General features: G+C 45.3%; 1 protein-coding gene across 3 annotated transcripts in view; it reads left to right on the top strand.

Annotated features, from left to right (window-relative positions):
* Drd3 (dopamine receptor D3) overlaps positions 1–19,805 on the top strand; it is a 53,487-nt gene that overhangs the window by 15,024 nt on the left and 18,658 nt on the right. For all 3 annotated transcript variants that reach the window (XM_059277529.1, XM_059277528.1, XM_059277527.1), the window contains exon 2: positions 6,003–6,115. In XM_059277529.1, the coding sequence (XP_059133512.1) occupies positions 6,003–6,115 (113 nt within the window). The remainder of the gene's footprint in view (positions 1–6,002; positions 6,116–19,805) is intronic.

The raw sequence follows: 19,805 nt of genomic DNA, 5'->3' as shown, positions 1-19,805 counted from the left end.
GCATGGCGGCATGTGGGCAGACATGATGCTGGAGCTGAGAGTCATACATCTTGCAGCCAAGAGGGAGTTGACAGACTGACACACCAAGGGAAGCTTGAACAAAAGAGACCTCAAAGCCCGTCCCCACAGTGACACACTTCCTCCAACGAGGCCACACCTACTAATAGTGCCACTCCCTTTGGGGGCCATTTTCTTACAAACCACCACAGTCCCCAAACTCTTTTTGAAGAGCTCAAGAATGATATGTATTTTCTGTAACTTCCATGCTAATGAGGGGTGTGATGCCTGCCAACTAGGGGCCGCAAAGTTCTCTTCCTATTTCATCTATTGGTTGGAGAGAAGGCTTTGGAGCTTTGTTGTAGGAGTTGGCTTGAATCCCTGTATCATAATGAGTTAAGTTTAAAACCATCATATCCTAGGAGACACGAATTTCACTTACGCTTAAAAAAAAATGCAAGAATCTGGGCTAGAAACAAACAAACAAAAGAATAGTGAGACCATGTTTCAAAGAAACAAACAAACAGACAAAAAGGAATGCTTAAAGAAAACTGAGGGTGTGACTCAGCAGTTCAGTACTTGTCTAGCCTTCGTGGGGACCTGGGCTCATTTCCAACACCACGAAAAAAGAAATGAATAAACCATGGCATACACCTGTAATCCCAGCGCTAAGGAAGGTGAGGCAGGGAGGCCAGTCTGAACCATATGGGGAAATCCTGTCTTAAAAACTAATTTTCTAATGTTTATAGAGCCCTGTCTTAGGGACAGCCCCCCCAGACCAATCCTTCCAAACCTCCCAGGCTATAAGAATCACTTGAGGGACTTATTATTTGGAGCGGGGTCTGTGAGTTATTTGTTTAACAAGACCCTTAGGTGGTTTGGGGACTGCCGCTTATAATCCATAAGTTTGGGAAATGCTGTCTTGGCCTGGGTCTGCTAGAAATCAATGGCCAACTTCAGTACCTGAAGACGCTGTCGCTGTCTTGATTCTTCCCACCCTCTGTATTGCTACAGGGAATTAGCTGTGTTCATTAGCAAGTGAGAGTAACACCACCTGGCTGCCTATGATTCTGAAGTGAGTTATTCATCAGAATTTAGGGGAAAAAAAAAATCTCTAAAGAGTATTAAATCAATCAGATTTTTTTTTAAATTCTGCTTTAATTTCAAAAATTACTTCGCCTTTTATGACCTCTCAGCACTTTGTATTTATCTCTCCGTCAGCACTTGCCACATTTCATCAATTATTTTCTTAGGCTCTCTGGTTCAAGTGCTCAGTTCCTCCACACCCATTCACACATTACTCTCCTCCCAACTCACACAGGCACTGTCTTCAGAGACCCTGGGAACAAAACCAGGTTAAATCCATTTCAACACACCCATTGGTGCCACGTATCAAGCATGTGAGCCGTTGATGAAACAGTGACTTTCTGGGTAAACGGATGGACAAAGGTCAAAACTCCTCCCTCTAATGCTAGTAGGGTGGAATTGAACTGTGTGCTTCTGGGAAATGCTGTGCCAAGGTGGGAGTCTTTGAGGACAGGAGTAGTCACAGTTGACAGAAGAGATTAAAAGTCTAGCTCTTTTCCATAGCTGGCTGTTCTTAAGTAAATAACCGCCAACCCCACCCCCTACCCCAAGTCTCCATTTCCCTACAGAGTAGCATAGTTGTCTGACTGAGTTGTTCTGAAATGATGTGAGCTGGTTTCTTATCATAGTATTAGCACTTCTGATTTTCATCCTTTACTGTTATTTACACAGTGTGGAAGACTGTAGTATAAACATTCACATATGATATATATATATATATAGTGTGTGTGTGTGTGTGTGTGTGTGTGTGTGTTTATGTGTGTGTCCTACCAGTTAGAGACTTATTTTAATGAGTGAGCTCCCAGAAAAGTTAAGTGATGGCATCTTAGTGGGAATCACTTCAATCAGCTAATCAGGTTGTTTTCTTCTTGGCACTTGGCTGAGATCAAGGAGAGAATGGGATTTCTGATGGCAGGTTATGGAAAAGGGAAACATGGAGGAGAACGGGAGTCTTGTGAGTTCGACAAGAAGGCACTGAGTCCTCCTTGCACTCAGGGCCCCACACGGCAGCCTGTGGTGTCTTTTTCCATTGCTGTTTGGCAATCCTGGATGTCAGAACGGCGCCTGTTCCCCAGACAAAAGCCTTCCCTGGTGTTCCTTTTCCTTTGTGTCCACTCACTTCTTTCCTTTCCACAGCTGCTCCCCCCTGTGTGGTTTTCTATAGCAGCACCGCCTGTCTGCATCCAATGTCCCATCTGCCTCTGCCAACCTTGACACCTCCGACAGCAGGCTTGACCTCTCTCGGATTGCTTCCTGTGTAATGAAGTTAGTAATAGTCCCCTCAGTGCAAAGATAACAACTCGACTTTAAAGAAAAAATAATAGAAGTCCTTTATTCTGAGACAAATGTGAGCGACCTTGTCCTCACCGTGTGGATTTGGTTTGTGCCACAGAAAGAGTAGCGTGAACTTTCCTAGCCGGAGAAGAGACAAAGTCAAAAACAAAACAAGGGAGAAAGAACTTTGATCAGGATGCGAGCTAGGTGGGCTACGGAGGAGGAAGATCTCTTCCATAGTTTCAGATGTGAAGTTATAACATTTTAAGCTCTAGGGTTGCGGATGCTGGATGTCTGCTGACGTGAGCAATACATTCCAAGAGGTTTATCCAATAGTCTTGAGAACTTTCGGCCAGAGACAATGGTTAAAAGTAAAAGCAAGGGATGTATGGAGAGAGAGAGAGAGAGAGAGAGAGAGAGAGAGAGAGAGAGAGAGAGAGAGAGACTCAGCAGTTAAGAGCACTGACTGTTCTTCCGAAGGATCCAGGTTCAGTTCTCAGCACCCACATGGTGGCTCACAACCATCTGTAACTACAGTTCCAGAGGATCCAGTGCCCTCTTCTGGCTTCCATGGGCATCACAAATATGTAGTGTATATATATACAAGCAGGCAAACACTCAGATACATAAAATTATTATTTTTTTTTTTGGCTTTTCGAGACAGGGTTTCTCTGTGTAGCTTTGCGCCTTTCCTGGAACTCACTCTGTAGCCCAGGCTGGCCTCGAACTCACAGAGATCTGCCTGCCTCTGCCTCTTGAGTGCTGGGATTAAAGGCATGCTCCACCACTGCCCGGCTTTTTTAAGAAATAAGGTAAATGGGTATTTTTTTTCTACAGGCATTAAGCCTAGATACCTCTCCACCTGTGACCTTCCATCCCTCAATAATCCCAATCTTCTACTCCACCAAGGTCAAACAACAGAATAGAGGCCAAAGCTCGTGGGATCTTTAAGATAGATCAGACTTCTGCAGACACCTCCAGCCTCACAGGGGATTATATCAGCACTAAGAGGCCATGTCTGCAAAGTGCTTTGCAGGACACCAGGCACTTAGCAAGCATTCAATAAATGGCTTTTAGGATGTCAGAGACCACTCAATCTTGACGGAGGTATTTGCATGCCTAACCCCTGCTCTAGGAGCCCCAGAGCAGCAGTGAGCAAGTAAATGTCTCTGCCATTATCGAGTTGGTTAAGTAACAGTCATTTAATCTCCTATCAAATTATATATACACTCCTCAAAAAAGCTGTAATCGTACAATACAATAGTAAAAAACAAAGTCAGTTTTCAAAATCTGAAGTTTCAAAGGTGTAGAAATTCCTAGAATGGGTCATATGGGTAGATGAGACAAGTGGGAGAAATTTTCAATAAATGTTAGTTTGTGTTAACTGTATTTGTATTAACTAGGTACTCATACTGATCTCTAGTTAGTATGTATGGTGAGATGGCTTATTAGGTAAAGGTGTTTGCCCCATAAGCCTGGCAACCCAAGTTCAATCCCTGGAACTCATGTAAAAAATGAAGGGAGAGAAACTGACTCTGTTAAGTTTAGTTCTAACTTCTACACTCATGCCATGGTACTCATGCCCATATACATCATGCATACATACTCACACATATGATAGTAATAATGATAATAATAATAATAATAAAGAATGCCTTCTTTCCCCAGTTATCACAAAAGTCTTCAAGGATTCATCCTGTAATACATTTTTGCAAAACCTGTTAACATACATACTGTGCCTTCCTTCTGTGGAATATTACAGCTTCACAAGTGCTTGTTTGGTAAATGAAAGAATGAATGAATGAGCCACCAGGAAGCACTCAGGTCGACTGCAGTCCTAACTATTCTCTCTTCTTTAAACCTCCCACAACACACAGACACACATACTCACTCACACAGTTATATGAACAAAAAAATAGGTTTTCCCCAAATCAAAACTCTGGTTGCATGATAGATATATGTTGAATGAAATTAGGAACACAAAATTCAGTTGAGGGGGGGAAGCTTTCATACCATGCAATTGTTCTGTGTAATCAAAATCATCTATCACTGCTGTCTCTCTAGAGTTACTGTGTGATGACTGTGTAGATCAGAATCCATAAAACCCCCTTCTAAGAAGATGTCCGTTCTCAGCATCCCTATAAACTGATGTTAGGCCTTTATTTATACAGAGCCGAGTGGTCTAACTAAAAGAAAGTATATCCAGAACCAAGTGAACAAATATGATTACTTCACTTGCTTTAGCTTTTCATGCTTGCTTTTAAACAAAGCATCTTTGGTCAAAATAACCTGAAGATGATCAAATATAGAGATTAAATGGGAGGCTGAGAGGGAAATAAACTCCAGGAGAAGTTACTGGAGAGGAAGGATGGATCCTTCAGGTCTTACTTTACTGGCATTGACACAGGAAGTCTCCAAAGGGTCTCAGATGAGGACCAGACAGAACAGCACCTTCTTTCCTCACATTGCCCAACATCTGCTGAGTCTATCTGTTTCCCTTCCTTCTCTTAGATAGACACCAAGCCTGCTCCAAAGAGACACTAAAACCACATCAACAGCCAGTGACACCAACTCCTCGTTGCAAGCCATGATCCCCCAGAATGGCAGCCCACTTGCCTCAGAGCCTGGAAGTGGCAGTGTATGGACTTTCAAAAAGTAGCATTGTCCCTGATACAGCTTGCTTATTTAACTAGGTTATAGAAACATGCAAAAATAAAACAGCAATATGCTCCTGTATAAATCGATTCACCTAAATCCCCGGTGCTTTCTGTGTTCCTCACAGGAAGCTATGGAGGTTGTTTTCTTGTGCCCAGGCAGCAGGTCACAGCTAGCCTCATCTAGCTGAGGGCCCATGCCTGCTTTCCTCTGACCCTCTGGGCCCAGCCTCCTCCCACCTCTTAGAGGTTTGGGACACAGGGTTGGGGGTCAAAGGCAGTCACACTAACTAGTCTTGTTTTCATAGATGTCTTACGATGTTTCCAAGCTTTACAACCTGAAGCCACAGAGATTTTTGCTTTGGAGTCATGTTTTATGTAAAATGTGTTCTTAGCTTATTTCTTGAGCACATGGTGAGCTCTCTACTGGGCAGAGGGCTTCAGAGAGGCAGTTTTGGCACAAGGCACACATTGGGCAGCTACCCAAACGCTTTTACTAACAGCTGTGCATCTATGGGCTAAGATGTATCTATGCACATACCACTTAACTACAAGGAGCACCCCTGAGATTGAACCTCAAGTTTGATTGCCAAACCTTAGTACAACTGGGGTGTGCTTATTTTAAGACGAATGTCCATGAGCTCAGATCCCGGGACTCTGAGTCACTAGATCTATGGGGTATTCAGAAATTTACGTGTTTAATGAATATCCCACTGTGAACCACTCTGAGAATCCCTTCACTAATTAATCTTGAAGATCTCTCCTAGCACTAGCACTCCACTATTCTGTCCCTTCCTTAGCAATCAATCCCAGACATCCTGGCACACCCTCTGTGCCTGTCAGCCCTCTGGTACTGATGGCACCCACCACGGGGAGCCAGGAAGGTGCATTGGCATCCGTGAGGAGCAGCTTAGGGGAGGCAAGAGAGCTGACTGGGTTATTGTTCCTTCCCAGGAATACACTAACACCCTTCTTGTCTCCAATGCCCAGGTGACAGGTGGAGTCTGGAATTTCAGCCGCATTTGCTGTGATGTTTTTGTCACCCTGGATGTCATGATGTGTACAGCCAGCATCCTGAACCTCTGTGCCATCAGCATAGACAGGTAGGGCTGGGAGTCCCCTTCCAGGCTTAGAAGTCAGATGGCCCTAAAGGGGTACAGAAGACACTCACTTGAGATATTGGGGTCACTTCCAAGGGAACTCACCACTGCCACATTTTCTTTTATTGTTTTTTCTTTTAAAATATGGTTTGCACATGAAAAAAAAACTTGTGACAGGAAATAATTGCCCTATACGGTTTATTAGACTTTTCTCTCTTTCAGCCAATCTACTCTTGCCTCCCATGATCTTGGGTTTGCTTTCCCATTATCCTTATGGGCTTTTGTGATTCCTAACTGGAAGGAAAGGGAAGAGAATGGAAAAAGACACACAGTAGGTTGATGAGTTGGTAAGAAATCCTATAGTTGGTTTTGTTGCTGATGAAGACTGAGGAGGTCTCAGAGAGAGACAGAGCAGATTGAGATCTCTAGTCAATGTTTCCAAGTTCTTGTTACCTTCAGAGAAAGAGTTCAGAAGAAACAAACAAAGGAATTGGGAGGAAGTTTTATTTCAGGGCAAAAAACAGATAATCAAGAGGGGGTGTTGTACCTACTACATTGTATAATTAATACACAATAATGGTGTGAGGGGAAGAGTGTGGACTTCTCAAGAGAATCATGCTGCCTGGGGTCTAGGATAGCATGTTATGGGAAAACCCTAAAGAGGGGCGGGGGGGGGCGGATATCATGGAGTCAAAGTTGGGAAACAGGGTTTGTTCCAAATTGTTTGGTTCCATTTTCTGTTCTTATGTGGGGCTTTGGGATATGTTGTGGTATCAGATGCATGATGGGAACTGAAGACTTTGCAGGGTTAATGGTAGGGAGATACCATCATAACAAAGCAAAGTTAAGCCATCTCAGTTGGCCATGTTGGTCTCAGACAGTTATGAAGTGTCTTGTTCTACCTTGTTTGCAGGCTCCTGTGTTGTCCTGCATCAACCTCCAGCTACTAAGCACTTGGCCTCTTCCTTGGTTTTCACTGTTATCCTCGCCTATCTCAGTCTATTTGTTTGTTTGGTTGGTTGGTTGGCTGGCTGGCTGGCTGGCTGGCTGGCTGGCTGGTTGGTTGGTTGGTTGGTTGGTTGGTTGGTTGGCTGGCTGGCTGGCTGGCTGGTTGGTTGGTTGGTTGGTTGGTTGGTTGGCTGGCTGGCTGGTTGGTTGGTTGGTTGGTTGGTTGGCTGGTTGGTTGGTTTTGATAAGAAGAGGGAAGGGAGAAAGGGAGAGGGTAAGGGAGACAAGCATAGATGTAGTCCCCGGTAGGGAGAGAAGAAGGATGAAGAAGAAAAGCAAGTTTAGAAAGCATGAGATCTGCACATGTCCCTTACAGAGTCTTTAAGAAGTAAGTAGGGACTAGAGAGATGCTCAGTTGGTAAGAGCACTCCCTGCCCTTTCAGAGGATGGGAGTTCAGTTCCCAGCACCTACACTGGGTAGATCACACAGTCTGTAATTCCAGGTTCAGGGAAATCTGATGCCCTCTTCTGGTACACACACACACACACACACACACACACACACACACACACACACATCTTTGTTAAAAGGATAAGAAAGTAAATTATATTTTCTAAATTTGCTTTTTGGCTATTGGAATGGATTTCTGCAATTCTGGCCTTACTCTGTATGTGTTCCACCCAGACCACATGCCCTGTTCTGGCCCCTCTGTTCCTTCGGCCTCTTTCTTGTCCTCTTCTTACTCTCTCTTCCCCACTGGGGTTTTAGGCTTGAGACAAGACATCCTAAGCTGAGGGGGGTCCCTGCGGGTGCCACAGCAGGCAGGGACATGGACCACAAAGAGGTGAAAAGGAAAACTCAGTTCAGCTTGACTTCATCAAACTTTAGAGAGTCTGATGCCAGGCAGTTTATTGCCAGCATATTTAAACACAACAGAATTTGGGGGAAAAGTTTCCTGATGTAACACAATCCCCAGTGCACAAGGAAGTATAATTACATCAAAACTCAACTCAGGGCATGTGCCATTTCTTCCAAGAAGACAGATCCTGGAGATAGGCTACCTGAACTAGATTAAGGGCCTAGGGAAGGGTCTGGCCTGGTCTCTGTCATACAGATAGCATAGAGGTCATTCGGGCTATTAGCCGCCTCTGGTCCCGGTTGTGGGAGCTTAGGGAAGCCCCTGGCTATATAGGTAACCCAAGGGTCATTCAGACTGCCGTTTACTGAGAATTTACCGTGTTGAGCTAAGCTTGGCTGTGCATTAATTCATTTCATCTTAACAACTCCAAGGAGCTGTTATTACCTTCACTTCCTCATACCTAGATAAACTGTTAGAGTCCTACAGCTAGAATGAGGCCGTGATTCACGTCTACATGACTCCAAATGAACCACCTTAAGCTTAGTTGTGAACCTCACCAGGTCTCCAGCTGCACCCCTTCTTTCCTCCCTTAATTCTCTTTTTTCCTTTCTTTCTTTTTTTTTTTTTTGTTTTTGTTTTTGTTTTTTTGAGACAGAGTTTCTCTGTGTAACAGCCCTAACTATCCTGGATCTCACTCTGTAGACCAGGCTGGTCCCGGACTCACAGCAATCTGCCTGCCTCTGCCTCCCGAGTGCTGGGATTAAAGGCGTGCGCCACCACCGCCCAGCTCCTCCCTTAATTCTAAACAGCAAAGCCTCTTCACTAATAATCTCTCTCTGATGCCATCTCTATTCTTAAATCCTGGATTTTCTTAGACGTGTGTCATCTACCCTACCACCTTCAACCAATATACACTTACCAACTCGATTTTCATGATTTCTTTTTCCAATTTGCCTCCATTCTTCCTTTCTTGTTGCCCTTGCTTACTCGAGGTTCCCATGACTTCTCACTCATCTTCCACAACTATCTGCCTGGCCCTTCAAACCCTCTGAAGAACTCCCCAGAAGTATAGCTCCAATTTCACCGCCCAACTCAATACCGCCTGCGGGTGTCTCCTTGGTCTATACAAGGATTCACTAAGGCCACACTCACTCTCAAAGAATCTGCAATTCACTTTTTTATTTTCTTATTTTTATTTACTTATTTATTTATTTTTAAATCTATTTTTATGTGATTGTGGCTTTGCCTGCATGAGTATGTGTGCCATGTTCATGCAGTGTCCCAGGAGGCCAGAAGAGGGCACCAAAATCCCTGGGACTGGGGGTACAAATGGCTGTGAGCCACCTTGTGGGAGCTGTGAATTGAACACTGGCTCTCTGGAAGAATAGCCAGTGCCCTTAACCACTGAATCATCTCTCCAGCCCTTTTTTTCTTTTCTTTCTTTTTTTAACTAATTCTTGTTTATTCTCAGAAATGTTCACACATGTATAAAACATCCCTGACTCCCACCTCCAGTTCCCCCAGGATATGCCTCTCACATCTTCCCAACTTCATGTCATCCTTTGACAATTATTTTAACTCACTGGGTCCAGTCAGTGCTACGCATATGCCCGTGGACACGAGGTAATCCACTGGGTTGTGGAGAACCCACCAGTGGTCACGTTCCTAAAGCCAAATTACTTCCCCTCCCTCAACCGCCAGTAAGAGTGGGGCCTCAGAAGGCCCTTCTCCCTCCACGCTGGAATTTTTAACTGACTTGTGTTATAAATTGCCGTGATCCTGAAGTGGTTAGTACTCTGCACTGTGGACACAGCAACCTTGGTTGGAATCTGAGTCACGACACCAATGTTATAATTTAAAAACGGCGGGCTGGGGCAGACAGACACACCATGCGATAGGGCTCACCTGGAGGCTTATTGGAAGAGTGGGGGGGGGGGGGGAAGACGGGGGAAGAAAGAGGGTGCAGAGCGGCCTTTGGAGATAAGAGGTAGTGGAAGAGGGAACGAGGGTGGGAAAGAGAGAGAGAGAACGCCGTCAGAGGCTGAAGAGAGGGAAGGTGGGCAGCCCGCCTTATATGAGGGGACATAGGGCATGTGCACAGAGATCATGTAGCAATGAGCGCATGACATCGTCAGGACCCTGAGCAGGCCAAAGTACTGCCTGCGAACTGGCCAGCGCATGCGCCACAGGGGTGATGCAGCCTGCCAGGTCCCCACGGACAGGCAAGTGTAATGCCTGAATGTTAACAACTTGATCCTATGCAAATCTTGTGGGGGTAAATGATACTCCTTTGAGTTCCTGTGTGCAACAGCTACACCAGGTCCAGGGGAAAGCCTTTCCCAGCACGCCTCAAGTCCTCTAGCTCTTACATTCTTTCTGCTTGCTCCTCTCCAATGTTCTCTGAGCCTTGGGGTAGAAAAGGGGGTTACTATAGACGTCCCATCTACAGCTGCACACTCATAGTCGTTTATTACTAGCACTTTACACAGGAATGGGTCTCTGCATTAACCACTACTTCTCTGACCAGGGTTGGAAGCAGCACCAATCTATGGAAACAAACATACATCTTTAGAAGGTAGTTTGACAACATGACCATTTAGAAGAACAACACTAAGGCAGGCTTAGTGGTACATGCCTTTAATCCCAGCACTTGGGAGGCAGAGGCCAGCCTGGCCCTCATAGTGAAGACGCCTATCTGTGGGAGGAACCCTGGCTACTTGAAACCAGGGACCATTGCGTTCAGCTTAGTATTCTTGATTCAAGCTCTGTAAAAGGCATGGCAGGGAAAACCAGAGGTCATAGGGACCTAGGCTCAGTATGAATGTTCAGGCTAGGCTGGTAAAGACAACAGTAAGGCAAACTCACCATTTGTGTCAATAGTCTCTACAACATGAACTAAATGTCCAGAAATTAGGCAGCAGACTTGGATGTTAGAGCTAAAAATATTATAAAACTCGTATTGCTTTATTTTTTTAACAGTTCTATGGAAAAAGAATCCACATAGTATACAATTAATCCACTTAACGTATACCAAAAAGTATTAAATTGTATACAAATCGTAGGTTTGCCTTACTAAGCTGAACTCAAAGGTCCCTGGCTTGGGGTAGTCAGTGTTCTGCCCACAAATGGGCATCTTCATGGACATGAGAAGGTGGGAGAGGGTTTTAGCTTCAGAGTAAGACAAGACAGAAAGAAAGACAGGAAATTAGATCCCCCTCATTCTTGAATCTGACTGAAGTCTCAGCAGCTCTGAGTCAAGAATTTGGCACAACTTTGCCATGAAGATTGCCTACTTAGAACAACACCATGGAGATTGCTTAATCAGGGTTTCTATTGTCATCATAAAACACCATGACCAAAAGCAACTTGGAAGAAAAGGTTTACTGCATCTTATACTTCCAGGTAACAGTTCATCACTGGGGGAAGTCAGAGCAGGAACTCAAACAGAGCAGGGATCTGGGGGCAGGAACTGAAGCAGAGCCATGGAGAACGCTGCTGCTGGTCCACCCCTGGACTGCTCAGCCTGCTTTCTGTTTTTCTTTTCCTTTCTTTAAAAAAATGCTCTTGGGGGGCTGGAAAGATGGCTTAGTGGTTAAGGGCACTGACTGCTCTCCCTAAAGGACCTGGGTTCAAGTCCCAGCACCCACATGGCAGCTAACAACTGTCTGTAACTCAAAGATCTGACCTGCAGGCAAAACACCAATGCACATAAAATAAAAAAGTAAATAAATTTTTAAAAGATTGGTGTATAAAAGAAAAAATATTTTTGTTTATTAAATTATTTTTACAATTTTGTTAATTAATTCACTTGTTTATTTAGTGTGTGTGTGTGTGACTCAAGTGGAGAGCAGTTGGTTGTCTCCTTCCTCCACGTGAGTCCTGAAGAGTGAACTCAGGTTGTCAAGCTTGGCAGCAAGTCCCTTTACCCACTGAGCCATCTTGCCAGCCCCCTCCGTCCCCCCCCCCTTTTTTTTTTATTTTTTGAGACAAGGTTTCTCTGTGTAGTTTTGGCACCTGTCCTGGATCTCTTTATGTAGACCAGGCTGGCCTCGAACTCACAGAGATCAGCCTGGCTCTGCCTCCCGAGTGCTGGAATTAAAGGCGTGCGCCACCACTGCCCAGCACCAGCCCTCTTTTTAAAAACAGGCTTTTAGATTTTTTTCTTTTTAATGCATATGGGTGTCTTGCCTGAATGTTTGTCTGTTCACCATGTGTATGAAGTGCCTTCGAAGGCCAAAAAGGGAGTCAGACCTATCAGAACTGGAGTTATAGACACTTGTGAACGGCTATGCGGATGCTGGGAATTGAGCCCAAGTTCTATAAAAGAGCGTCAACATTCTCAACCACTAAGCCACCTCACCAGCCTTCCAAACCTGCTTTCTTACAGCACCCAGGAGCACCAGCCCAGGGTGGCAACACCCACAATGTGCCTGAGCCCTCTCTCATCAGTCACCCTGTAAGACAATAACCCCACAGACTTGCCTACAAGCCAATCTCAGGAAAGCATTTTCTCAATTAAGATTCCCTCTTCCCAGATATGTCTAAGTTTGTGTCAAGTTAACAAAAACCAGCCAGCACACCTACATGGAGATAATAATATTCCTTTTTTATGGTGCTACGTCAAATAAGAATGCTAAAGTAATGATAAACTATGCTTAAACCCAAAGCCTATGAGACCTCTGAGATTAACCTTATTCCCTTCGCAGGTATAACTGAGAATCTATAAACAAGATCATAAATCTGTTTGTAGTCAAGATGCATTTCTTAACTCCCTTGTAACTTATTATCATAAGAATCCCTTTCACCCTCCTAACCTACTGTATTAGTTACTTCTCTCGTTGCTATGGCAAAGTACTAGACAAGAACAACTTAAGGAAGGGTTTGTTTTTGGTTCTCAATCTGCAGGTACAGTCTATCATGTCAGAGAAGGCACCACAGTAGGAGCATGAGGTGGCTAGTCACACTGCTCACACAATTAGGAAGTAAAAAGAGATGAATGCTGGCCCTCCTCTCATTTCCTCTTGTTCCCCCATTGTATTCACTCCAGTACCCCAGGTCATGGAGATAGCTCAACCCATACTCAGCGTAAGTCTTCTCTCTTCAGTTAAACCTCTCTGGAAACACCTTCACAGACATATCCAAGGGTGTGTCTCCTAAGTGATTCTTAAACCATCTACATTGACCATTGTCTTCTTTAAGGTTTCCATGACTGTTAAGGAGCACCATGACCATGGCAACTTTTATAAAGGAAAGCATTTAACTGGAGCTGGCTTACAGTCCAGAGGTTTAGCCCATTCTCATCAGGGCGGGGAGCATGGAGATATGCAGACAGACATGGTGCTGGAGAGGTGGCTGAGAATTCTATATCTAGATCTGCAGGCAGCAGGAAGAGAGAGTGACACTGGGCCTGGCTTGCGCATCTAAAACCTCAAAGCCTGCTCGAGTGACACACTTCTTCCAACAAGGCCACACCTACTCCAACAAGGCCACTCCTGTGAGGCTATGGGGAGTGTTTCTCATTTAAACCATCACAACCATGACTATTTGAATCAGTGTTTTTATTTTTTCAGAATTTCTTACAATATATTTTGACCATATTCACTCTTACGCCTCCACCTACTTTCTCCTAGATCCATTCCTCACCTCCTCACCCCTTCCCAACTTCATATCCTTCCCCCCCCTTTTTCTTTTTAATAACCCTGTGAGTCTAGTTTGTGCTGTTTATACTAATTGGTGTGGGGTCATCCACTGGAGTGTGGGCAACCTACCAGAGGCCATATCCCTTAAGAAAACTCTCCCTCCTTGGAAGCCATCAACTGCCAAAAGTTCCTCAGTTAGGGGTGGGGTCTCATGAGCCCTTCCCTTCCATGCTAGAACATTGGCTGGACTTGATCTTGTGCAGTCTTGTGCAGACAACCGTAGCTGCTGTGAGTTCATGAGTCATAGTTTCGTCATGTTCAGAAATCACGGTTTCGCTCCAGTCCTCTCTGACCTCTGACCTCTTATGATCTTTCTGCCCTTTCTTCTGGAACAATACTTGAGCCTTGGTGTTGAGAGGATCTAGAGGTCCCATTTGTCCTCACTTATTTGCTGTCCTTTGGCCAAATGTGAGTTTCTGGATTAACTATATCCACTGCACAAAGAAACTTCTCTGGTGAGGTGTAAAGACTGCACTAATCTGTGAGCACAGAGGTATGAATTTAGAGGGCAGTTTGATACTATGTCTATTTAACAGAATAATAGTAGTAGGTTTACCCCTAGGGCCTGTGAGATCTGCAACTGTGGGTCAGATTTACAATACCAGGTATCCATTTCCTTCTGTGGAGCAGGTTTAAATCTAATTGGATAGCATTGGTTACCTCCATAACACAAATACCACTATTGTATCTATGGGCATATCTTGCCATATCTGTCATTATTGTACTTCACAAAGTTAACAGCCTCTCATTTTGTCTATGGTAGTAGGTGATTCAGCTCCACCCTGCAGCCTGCAGCAACCTGAGGAGTTCTCTCAGAGACCTGCTCTCAGGTGCAGCCTGGGTTCTGGACTTTGCTGCAGAAAAAAGCTTGAGGTTGAGTCAGTATGAAGCAGAGTAGAAGTCTATCAGGAAAAAAAAAAAAGTAGTAAGAGGGGAGGGGAGAGATTTAGGAAAAGAGCCTCTCGGGAGGCAGAGCCAGGTGGATCTCTGTGAGTTCAAGGCCAGCCTGGTGTACAGAGAGAGATCCAGGATAGGCACCAAAACTACTCAGAGAAACCTTGTCTAAAAAAAAAAAAAAAAAAAGCAAAAACACCTTTTTATATGTTGAGTATGTATATGTAGATACATAAGTATGTATGTATATGAAGCTTGTAAAGTAATAGGTTTCCATATAGATTTTTGTATTAGGGTTCTCTACAGTAGCAGAACTTATAGAATGAATCTCAAGATATATATAGAAAGGGAATTTGTTAGAATGGTTTATAGGCTGTGGCCCAGCTAATCCAACAATAGCTAGCTATGAACACAAAGTCCAAGAATCCAGAAGTTAGTTGCTCAGTCCATGAGGCTGGATGTCTCACCTGGTCTTCAGTAGATGCTGGAATTCCAAAGAAGTAGGCTTTAATGCCAATGAAGGAATGACTCGCTAGCAAGGTGAGAACAAGCAGGCAAAGAGCAAAAGCTTCCTTCTTCCTTGTCCTTATGTAGGCTTCTGGTAGAAGGTATGGCCCAGGTTAAAGGTGTGCCTTCCTGCTTCAAGATCCAGATTAGAAGTGGATCTTCCCTCTTCAAATTAAGTAAAAATCCTTCACAGGCGTGCCCTCCATTTTTGGAATTTAGTTCATCCCAAACACAGTCAAATTGACAAGCAAGAATTGATACCACACTTTTCAGACTTCCTTAGTGTTAGTGATCCTCTTCACACCCCTCCTCTGCTCTACCCTCTCTTTTTCTCTCCCTACTTAAACTTCCCTCCCCGTTATTCCCCTTTTCTCCTTCATGGCACCTGCATTGCTAGCTGTGGTGATGCATGCTGGTAAGATATGCTGAAGAGGATGGATGGATCAAGAGTTTGAGGCTTGCCTGGATGGTGAATATGAACCACATCTATGGCTATTGGCTTCTACGCCTCTCTAGTGTAGCCCAGAAACCACTCTATGAGTTCATTTGCCAAAAGAGGAAAAAGGGGAAAGGGAGTTGTTTTTAAAACCTTTAAACAACGTAACTCCGGAAGCCACCCCAATCATAGAAAGGCATTTACATGTGACTCCTGAGAAGTCCGTTTCCATGTCTTGGGTGTATACTGCTCTTTTCCTAAGTCTCTCCCCTCCCCTCTTACTACTTTTTTTTTTCCTGATAGACTTCTACTCTGCTTCATACTGACTCAACCTCAAGTTCTTTTCTGCAGCAAAGTCCAGAACCCAGGCTGCACCTGAGAGCAGGTCTCTGAGAGAACTCCTCAGGTTGCTGCAGGCTGCAGGGTGGAGCTGAATCACCTACTACCATAGACAAAATGAAAAAGAGTATACAGAGTTCTAGAGAGAGTCTGGAACAGCCCTCCCTCCTTCCCCAGCTCCTGACCCTCCTCTCTAACCCCAGGAGAGTATGCCTATCTGTTCAACACACACACACACACACACACACACACACACACACATTCACACACAGAGGCTGGTGAGTGAGCTATCTGTTCAACACACACACACACACACACCACACACACACACACACACACACACACACACACACACGCACACGCACACACACACACACACACACACACACGCACATTCACACACAGAGGCTGGTGAGTGACCTATCTGTTCAACACACACACACACACACACACACACACACACACACACACACACATACACGCACACGATGAGTGAAGCCAAGAAGCTTGGGCCTTAAAGAAGGCAGTCTGGGAACAGAATGCAGCTAGTGCTTTATTGGACTGAGTCAGCCAGAAGAGGGTGTCTTTTTTGCAATTTGCCTATCAGGCAGGCCCACCATTCCCTAATTTGCCGATGGGCATCGTTTTGCTGGCTACCGCCATATTAACACACACTTCACCTCTCACCACTTAAAACCCAAGCAATGAGAATAAACTTTGAATCGTCTTCTGTCTCATATAAGAAAGCTCCCAGAATGCGTAGCACTCCCCTAAAAGCCGAAGGAAGAGCTGTGCCTCCAATCTCAATGGGGCAGGGGCTTACATTTCATAATGGACTGTCCTCAACAAACCTCAAAACAGAGCTCCCCACCCCCACCCCAGGAATAAAACGGGCTTCAGAAAAGCTGTCTCCATTCTCCTTCGCAGCAGTGTGCAATACGCAGCATTAAAATCTGTTCATGAGATGCCAGATAGCTGGTCAATTCATTAGAAATGCAGTTATTCACACAGACCTCTGGGCTTCACACAATGCCAGTCATCAGCCTGACAAACTTGACCAAATGGATTCAGTACTTTTTTGGTCATGAAGCCCTGGTCCATAATAGCAGGGTGGTAAGAGACAGGGAAAAAAAAAAGAGAGAGAGAGAGAGAGAGAGAGAAAATGATAAAGGGGATTTTGAAAGCAAGTAATAAATACTATTGTCATTAGATTCTTAGGCTTGGCTCTGGATGCTTGGATTAAAGCCGCCTCTTTCCTTTTTAAAAATCAGAGTGGGGAGTCCTCAGACCACAAGCCCCCACCCGACGGCTCCTGCGCCTTCCCAGCAGGTCAGTCCCCTCCCACCGTATCCTGGGTCAGTGCTAACTTAAGGAGGCCGCTGAGAACATGTCAGAAAAGGAGGACACAACCAAAGCGGTGAAAATTAGAGTCCTCCGAGAGGAGCCTCGGAATAATGCAACCAAATTCATTCACCAGAGAGTTCTTTAAGTGCCTCTCAAACGGCACCCATCACACAAGCTAGCCTCCGAGCCTTTGCTGTGAGCACAATAGGTACCAGATGAGTCACAGGCACCTTGGATTTTTAGTTTGCATCTAAATAAGCACTTTATATTTGCAAAGGGCTTTCCAGTCATTTGCAAAAAGCTTTCTCCTTCAACAACTCCACCAGGGGAGTCCACGGAACTAAAGATTTATTGAGCCCCCTGTCTGACCGAATGAAAGGTGGTGAAGAGCGGCCCTCGGAGCTGCGCGCTCATTAAACCCAGGCAGGGAGTTAGAGTCAGGCCCTCCCACCCAGGCCTGGCGTCTCTTTCCTCCAGCAGTCACTGCGAGGAGGTACCCTCATCAGTTCCACCTGCACCCCCACTTGAGGATCGAGATAGCTTTCAGGGGGCCCGCCATGATATTAAGACCTCGATAAACAATCATCCACATCGGCTGAGAATCAGAAGGTGCTCCCGGTATGCAGAAATGTCCTGCTCCGCTCATCAGAGGTCCCAACCTAGACCCTGTTCTCTCCACTTCCCCAGAGTACTATCGAAAACGGAAAAAAAAAGGCCCCGTTGTTGACACAAGTTAGGAAAGGGCACCTAGGTCAGGCCAGCAGCCCCCTCTAGAAGTGTAATTTCCTATGTTCTCAACGCCCTGGTTACCCTAATTTGCGTGAGTCTAAAGGCAACAAAAACAAGAATTAGCTACCGTTTATAACAGTCCAGCAAAGTAGGGACATTGTCCCATCACACACGTGTGCATGTGTGTGTGCATACGTGTGTGTGTACAGAGAGAGAGAGAGAGAGAGAGAGAGAGAGAGAGAGAGAGAGAGAGACTAGAATCACAAAGTCGTCAGGTAATAGATGAATGAAAACAAAAATTTAGTTTGGCATCTTCTTTTCCCAGCGCTGGGAATGGAACCCACCGCTTTGAACAAGCCGGGCTGCACTCTACCACAGAGCATCACCTCCAAGTCTTTAGTTCTTTAAAACAGGGTTATAATACCTAGCAAAGGCTACCCTCAAGTTTGACATTCTCCTGCCTCTGCCTTAACCCCCTGAATGCTGACATTACAGGCTTGTGCCACCAAGCCTGTCCAGGTCATTTCTCCCACAGCAAACAGCCTTGGAGCCTTACTCTGGGCCCCCTAGCCGTGAAGTCACACTGCCAAGTCCCGTAACTGAGCGACTTTAGTCACCCTTCCAGGCTGTTCCGGTTCTCTTATCTGTTTGATTGGAGACATCAGCAGACTACGTGAGCACTTCAACAGTGGCCCACCCAAGAACCAAATGCTCAACACTTGTCTGATAGATAAATAAATTTAATATGTCCCGCCTGACAATCAGGAGAAAGAGAATGACGATCATAAACTTAATCCACACAGACATGAACAATCACGGATCTCTTAGGCTAGCATAATAATGACGGCAATAACGATAAGAACCTCCTTTCGGATTTTAAATTGTACTTAAAAAAAAAAAAAAACTTCACAAATGTGAACTCATTCGGTAATGGTCAGGTAAACCCTTCTGTGCGGATGAGAAATTTGAGACAGAAGACTCCAGCCACCGGCCCACTGTCAAGCTGCAGAGCTGGATGGATTTCAGACCCCGGTCCCCCTGCCGTGAGCCTCAGGGCTTTACCGCGGTGCATACTGCCTGCCTGCATTCGGGTCAGCTGACTATCCCACAGGAGAAAGGGCCCAGAGAGGTAGATTCTGAAACACAAAGGAGGGATGTGACAGGGATATCCCAGAGGGAGGTGGCCCTGGTCAGACTTCTCCCACCGTGCAAGCCGGGCCATGCTTTTGCTCTGGGCTCCGCTTGCCTGCGTTTGGCCTTCAAGAACCGCTCTGAGGGAAAACCAAAGGCTAAGCAGTCTCCCTGGGTGGGAAGGCAGGGTCCTCGCAGGGCTCCAGGAATGAAGGGGGGCGGTTTTCCCCGCTCTGCCTTCCCACAGAGCCTGGAGAGCCCCCAGGTGAGCCGTGAACTTCTCACCCCGGCGGAGCTGGCGAAGTTCTTGCTGCATTTTGGCGCCCTCCAATGGTGGATTCTGGAACAGCCTCGAGCTCTTCAGCCACCCACCCATGACATGCTGGGGGGCCTCATTTATTCTAACGGCTTAATCGCTTAAAAAGAAGGGAAAGGGTGTAATGTGACAGTGGAAGATTGTAGTCTTGTCTCTCATTTCTTACCCAAGTGAACAAGAAGCTTTGACAGAATTCTCCCTAATGCAGACTTTCTCAGACTTGTCTAATAAGATACGTTAGATGTTAAAAAATACATGTTTCTGGGTTGCACTTTAGAAGTACCCGAGGGAAACCACTAGGGGCATAGCCTAGGAACGTGCATTTTTAACAGCACACACACACACACACACACACACACACACACACACACACACACACACACACACACACATACACACACACTCCCCCAAACCCTTCACATTATCCACACCCCGATACACTGACAATTAGCGGAATCAAACTACTTGGGGGGAAATTCCGTTTCTGGGC

Source organism: Peromyscus eremicus, chromosome 12 (assembly GCF_949786415.1).
Source record: "Peromyscus eremicus chromosome 12, PerEre_H2_v1, whole genome shotgun sequence".
Taxonomy (NCBI): domain Eukaryota; kingdom Metazoa; phylum Chordata; class Mammalia; order Rodentia; family Cricetidae; genus Peromyscus; species Peromyscus eremicus.
Note: the sequence above shows the minus strand (reverse complement) of the source record. Positions and strands in the feature narration are given on the sequence as shown.